The sequence below is a fragment of the Phyllostomus discolor genome, chromosome 9 (genome assembly GCF_004126475.2).
Source record: "Phyllostomus discolor isolate MPI-MPIP mPhyDis1 chromosome 9, mPhyDis1.pri.v3, whole genome shotgun sequence".
NCBI classification, from domain to species: domain Eukaryota; kingdom Metazoa; phylum Chordata; class Mammalia; order Chiroptera; family Phyllostomidae; genus Phyllostomus; species Phyllostomus discolor.
In genome coordinates this window covers 105,390,508-105,396,983 of record NC_040911.2, presented here as the reverse complement: position 1 = coordinate 105,396,983, position 6,476 = coordinate 105,390,508, and the positions used below count along the sequence as shown (strand labels likewise).

At 65.7% G+C, this 6,476-nt stretch overlaps 1 protein-coding gene across 1 annotated transcript; it reads right to left on the bottom strand.

Moving 5' to 3' along the window:
* Window positions 1-1,157: 1,157 nt before the first annotated feature.
* On the bottom strand, window positions 1,158-2,724 carry ABHD16B (abhydrolase domain containing 16B). The gene has a single exon (XM_028524931.2). The coding sequence runs from the start codon at window positions 2,568-2,570 to the stop codon at window positions 1,158-1,160; it is 1,413 nt and encodes a 470-aa protein (XP_028380732.1). The 5' UTR covers window positions 2,571-2,724.
* Window positions 2,725-6,476: the final 3,752 nt, after the last annotated feature.

Sequence of the window (6,476 nt, the reverse complement as noted above, 5' to 3'; positions counted from 1 at the left end):
GCCTGCCAGACTTCCCAAAGGCGAGGTGTATGGGATCGTCCGGCAACCAGTCCCGTTCGAACAGCTCCCGCAATTGCCCTTCTTCGTCTCCTCCTTGTCCCTAGAAGCAAATCCTCAAACGCTAGGCAAAGCCCTTGGGATCTGCCCACACAGGGACTGTGCTTCTGCCTCCAGCCACGCCACGGTGACTCCCAGGCACAGAATCCCCTTCCTTCACCGAAGTCCTCTTTCCGTCTCAGCTCAAAGCTCACCACCTCCCACAGGCGTCTCCCTGTTTATGTCACCACACACGCCCACCTCTGCCACTGCTTGCCCCGGTGCACCGTGGCCGTGTCCTGCTCTGGTGCTGTCAATTATATGTCTGCCCCACGCAACTGTTTCCGCTTCTCCGGAGTTTCTTGCTCAACCCTCCCTGGCCAGCCCGTCCCCAGAGGCTGGGGGCAGCCCGTGGTCTCTGCTTCATACAGTCCAAGGCAGACAGGCAGAAAGTGACTGCACCACAGATAGTGGGGAGCAGAGAAGCTTGTCTCTGGTTCTGCGTGGCACCCTTGAGCCAGGGCCAAGGCCCAGCCCGGGCCTGGCTCAGCGGACGCCCAGCAGGGAGCAACTGGTGCGGGTGTGGCCGTGGCCCCACATGGATACAGCACTGTGTGCACCCGTTCCTTCAAGGCTGCAGTTCCACCGAACCCCTCTTGTAGAAGCCAGGAGTGCACGTGGGGAGGGGACCCCCGGGAGTGGCGGCATCACAGTCCAGGAAGGTCCAGCTGCTAAGACCTGCTTTATACTCACCAATGTCCTTTCATAGCTCGGGGTAACTCGTTCAAACCTTTCAACGCCCATCTTTCCCGGAACCACCCCGTCACCCAGGCTGGGGGAACGGCACCTCCGAGGGCCCCACAGCCCATGTTCCCAGCATCATTTTGTCATGTTCAAAGTCCCTATTACACAGCGTTCCCGTTACTCTGGTCAGGTTAATCCTCGCACTCCCTTCAGGAGCCAGGAGCAGACCAGGACAAGCACAAGTGTCGGAGGGAAGAAAGCGAGCTGGAAGTGCCCGGCCCGCCCCAGCAATAGGTCGGGATCCCCAGGGCAGGCCAGCTTTACTGGTTGGGGTGTGGGGAGGGGACTGGCCCTGAGGCCCTGCAGATGGGCAAATGCTACAGCCTCCAGGGCAGCTGGAAGTCCTCGGGCTCCAGTGGACTGCAGTGAGTCTCCTCCACGTTCTTGAGGTGTTTGCGCGCCAGGAACAGTGCGAGCTGCCGGCGGCGGCGCCGGCTCAAGCCCTGGCCCACCAGCCACGGGAAGGGGAGCCCATGCGGCCCCCAGGCCTGCCCGTCGTCCTGCTCGTCCTCGCAGCGCGCGCAGTAGGAGCGCAGCAGTGTCAGGCACCACTGGTCGTCCACGCGGTAGCGCGCATAGAGAGCGGCCTCCTGCGCCAGGGTGCTGGCGCGCAGCCAGCGAGCCACGACGGCGAGACCCTCACGGGCCATCACGGCGGGGTACCGGTGCTGCAGCAGGCGCAGGAGCAGCTCGTTGCCGCGGTTGCCCTTCACGTCGCCGGACGCCAGGGGGCGCAGGGGGCCCGAGGTGCTGACTACGTCGTCCAGCGTGCGCCGGACCAGCAGCACCGGCCCAGGGTAGCCGCACAGCTGCTCCGCAACGTTGAGGTTGAAGTGTTCGCGCACGGTGCGCACCACCAGTCCCTTCCAGCTCTGGGGCATGACCTTCAGGGCCAGGGGCACAAGGTCGTCGAAGGTGGCATCCAGTACCAGGGCCCCCAGCTCTGGGTAGGTCATGGCGGCCCAGGTGGCTGTGAAGCCGCCAATGGACCAGCCGTAGACCACCACGTGGGCGGGCGGGAAGTGCAGGCGGTGCAGCGCGTACTTGACCACAACGTCCATGGCGTTGGCATCGTGCTGGGGGAACGGCTCGCCAGTGCTGGCCCCGAAGCCGGGGTGGTTCCAGCCCAGCACCGAGTAGCCAGCCTCCAGCGGCGCGGACAGGCAGCCCATCTCGTAGAATCCCGCGTTGCCTTCACAGCAGATGACCAGGTGCAGGCCGCGGCCCTGGCTGCCCGGGTGCTGGCGGCGATCCATGAACATGGTGTCGATCTCGTTGCCGTCACTGGCCACCAGCTTGGCTCGCCGGCCGCAGTAGCGCTCCACGAGGCGCTCTTGGCCCTGCTGCAGCAGCGGCAGCAGCGCTCGGGTCATCAGGAATATGGAGCCGGGGTACACGAGCCAGCGGCCCAGCGAGTGGGCCAGCACGTAGCTGGCGAGCTGGCTGGGCAGCTCACGGATCTGCTGCAGGAGGCACTGCATCTGGCTGCGCGACCCGCGCAGCGGCCTCCCAGGCGCACCCGCACCCAGCGCAGCATCCTGGAGCAGCCACACGCCGGCCGCGGCCGCCGTGCACGTCAGCGCGCGGTGACCGCTGCCGCCCGCACCGGGGGCGCGCACATCATCCCAGCGGAAGTCCACCGGCCAGCTGCGGAAGTTGTCGGTGTAGTTGGCAGTCAGGTAGATCTTGAAGACTTGCACTAGCGCCTTCACGAAGCAGACGACACACATGGGCGTCAAGGCTGCTACATGCTGGGCGCGAGCCCTGCTTAACGCGCAGTGGCAAGGCTGGGTGCAGGTGGGAGGGCCAGCCCAGCCCAGCCCAGCCCAGCTGCAAGGGCGAGCACGGCTCGGGCTGTGTTAGGACGCCCTCCTCTGGGCTTAGTCTTAATGGCCTTTATGACCTGGGCCTTCCACCTGCTCCAGCCACCTTTGTGAGTCACTGTTGCTGGGGGGAAGAGATGACACCCTGTGATGGGCTCACAAAGGGTTCCCAGTCATGGACCCTCAGGTTCTGCCCCACCCCTGGGACACAAGCCTTAGGACTGGGAGGTGGCCACACCCTCCCCACGCCCTCCTTGCCTCTACCTCCACTGCCCCAGCTTCACCCACCTGCCACCCATACCCAAAGCAGCATCCACCCCTGTCCTTAAACTGAAGGACAGGCAGGTGGGAAATACACAGCCTCCACCTCTCACGGACGGAGGCCTGGGTCTCCCCGGGGAAGACTCAGGGTTTGCTCTGGGATGGTCCCCCCACCTGGGGAGTGGGGAGGTACCCACACTGGTGGGGACAGAAGCTGGGGACAGGCTGGAGCTGCTCCGGTGGCAGGCCGAGGGCGTCTCTGCAGAGACAGGGTGGTCTCCCACAGAAGCTGGGGGGCGGCAGTGCCCCGCCCAGACCCGTGCGCGGTGCCCTGGCCCCCAGTGCACCCAGCAGCCCAGGGAATCTGGCACTGCCGGCTGGCGGGGCTGCTGTCGGGGCAGGGGTGCAGCCTGTGCTCCCAGTTGGGGTTGCGGGTCCCCCCCCACCTTCCTCCTCAGGTCAGGGGAGGGCGCAGGCTGGAAACCCCCGCCTGTGCTGGATCCTCTTTCCAGCCGCTCCTCGGAGCGGCGGCCCCTCTCCAGGTGGGTGCTTCCTGGCCAGTGTTCCTCATTTTCAGCCACTGGTCAAGCCCTCCACCCCCTGAAACCACCCCGCAAGCGATACCTTCCTCTTTTCTAGAGGGCTCTAGTGGGTTCCCCTTTTTCTCCACCAGGGAGGGCCACCCCACCTGGGGGCGAAGGTGGCAGGGTTGGCGGCCACAAGGGGAGCCAGGGAAGAGCCAGATAGGGGCTCATTCCCTGGTGGCCTGGAGCTCAGACAGGCATCGGGCAAAGCCAGCCAGACTCTGCCACCTGAGAGCCAGGCCTGCCTGCAAGACCCGGTCCTTTGGGGAGGGTTCCAGGGCCCTCTCTGCTCCCCTGTGTATCCGGATCGGGCAGTCGGCCCGTCAGCCTGCGCCAGCGGTGGGAAGTGGAGCTGAGGACATTGCCGCCCTCGGGGGCTGGAGGGCAGGAGGGGTCGGGGGACAAGGCGAGTAGGTTGGGCCAGTTGACCGTCCCCCAGGGTTTCCGGATAAAATACAAAATACCCAGTTAAATTTGAATTCCAGATAAAGAACAAATGCTTGCTGAGTACAAGTATGTCCCAAATGTTGCATGGGACATACTGGATATCCTGTTTGTAGGTTTGTTTGTTGATTTTTGCTAAATCTGGCAACTCTGCCCCCTGTCCCCTCCCCCCGGCTGCTGAGATCCAGATTTTCCGGCCCAAGTTCCAGGTCGGGTGGCTCTGCTCCTTGGCCTGGTCCTGAGGACCCAGAGGTAACTCAGGGTTCAGGGGCAACCTGGGCAGGGGCCCCCCTTCTGCCCCTCGGATCCACAACCATGCCGCCTCTTCACTGGGTCCTGAGGGGCAGTTGGGGGGCTACCTGAAGAGGGAAACCCCGGAGCACCACACTTGGGGCCCAGGGGTGGGTGGAGGTGCCCGCAGGGATTGGCAGTCCTCCCCCTGAAATGCCCCCCTGGCCCCGCGGTTAGGGGAGGAGATAGGGGGCGGGGGCATTTACTTCCCCAGGGACCGCTTCCATAAACCCGGCTTCGGGGGGAGGGGCCGTGCAGATCAGAGGCCGCGGCTCCTTCCGTGAGACCTGAGGGGTGACCCAGCAGAGCAGAGGGTCCGCAGCCCGGATTCGGGCAGACACAGGGACACAGTGGGGGGGGGGGTCCTGGAGGACTGTCTGCACAGGGTGTGGGACACACCACATTTTGTTTCGATTCCCCAGAACTCTCGTCCCCCTGGGGCAACCCCCCATTCACCCAGGCCCACCTGCCCTAGGCTCCCCGATCTGAGGGGCAGAGGTCAGCCAGCTGGAGCTGCTGGCTCCCTGGGGCCATTACCCTGTGTCTGGCCTGGCCCCTGACCTGCCCCCCCCAGCCCTACCCCCAGCCCACGGGAGCCCGAGTGCCCAGAGCCACCAGCTCTGCTGAGACAGGAAAGCATGTGACAGGAAGGGAGCCCTCCTCCCGCCATCCCCTCCAGAAGAGCCCCCCGGACTGGGCCGGCTGCAGTGACCTCTCGTGCCCCCCATCTGCTCCGGGAAGGCAGGGCTGCGTCCCCCTGTCGGTTCTCCGTTCCAGGAGGCAGCCCCCACGCCCCAGCATCCACAGGCAGCCCTCTCCATACGCACCCCACCCCCACAGAGCCTGCCGGGCGCTGTGACCTCTGCCCTTCTCCCCCGGGCTGCCACCCTCCCTCCCACGAAGGCAGTGCAGCACTCCCTCCGGCCCGGCTGCTCAGCCTCCCCAGGGCCCTGATTTATGCTGCCGGCAGCAGAGCCAAGCTCGGGGAAGGCGCGGAGGGAGAGAGAGAAGACCAGTCCCGGAGGCTGGAGGGGCCCGGCCAGGACCAGAGCCCCGGCAGGGGGTGTCCAGCCAGTGGGCTTGGCCCAGGGCGGCGCTGGGAGCAGCGCCCTGGGCCTGGGGAGGGGGAGCTGAGTCCGCACAAACGCCTCTGCTCAGGAAATGGGGTGCAGGGAAGGTGGGGGCTGGCTCGGAGCCTGAGGACAGGAGGGGACGCTTCCTGGCGGATGTGGGGTCAGAGAAGGGGCGGAAATGGCCACGACAGCTGCTGAACATCTGGAATCACAGCGCTCGCTACCCAGCGCCCTCAAGGATGGTGGGCCGGGGGGTACACGCCTGGGCCCCCTCCTTCCTCTCTCTCCCCACGCTGTGCGGCCTCACGGGCAGCAGCGCCCCCGCCGCCGTGCGGCTCGAGGCCTGGCTGCTGCGAGGACCCCGGGAGCCCACACTTGAACTTGGAAGGGCCCCTGCACGTGGGCCCAGGGTCACTCCTGGGAGCACAGCCTCGTCCTCCGCCTGCCACCGCACACGCAGCACAGGGTTGGGGGGAGGTGGGGGCTTCGCTGTGGTTTTCGCACCGCAGCCAGCCAGACGCAGACGCCACACAGAACAGCCAGCGGCCCTGCCCCGCCCCTGCCTGCTCTCCAGAAACACCCGCCTTCCCCGGCTGCTGCAGACACACGCCGGCAGGCCCGGCGAGGGGGCCGTCCAGTCACTTGCGCCCTGGCTGCCAGGGGGCACCCCGGGGTGCCCTTCCCCAGGTCCCAAGTGCCTGCCTCAGGGAAGGGGGTGGGTGGTCTCCAGGGTAGGAGATCTGGCTAGGTCGCTTTTCTTTTCCCTTTTTTTAAAAAAAAATATATTTGTTTATTTTTAGAGAGAGGGGAAGGGAGGGGGAGGAAAGCATCAAAGTGCCGGAGACTCGGGGGTAATCAGTTGCCTCTCGCAGGCCCCCAGCGGGGACCTGGCTCACAACCCAGGCCTGTGCCCCGACTGGGAGTTGAACTGGCGACCCTCGCCATCACAGGCCCCTGCTCAGTCCTCCGCGCCACCCCAGCCACGGCTGGGTTGCTCTTCTAGGGGCTGGTGCCGCCTGAGAGTCCTGCGTGGGTGCCCATCTGAAGCAGAGGCACCGGCCGGGGCTCCTCGTGTCTGTGGCCCTAGTTTAACTCGAGGGACTGGTCCTGACCCGCTGGCAAGGCCCCCACCGAAAGCCCTGCCGCCAGCCGCCCCACTT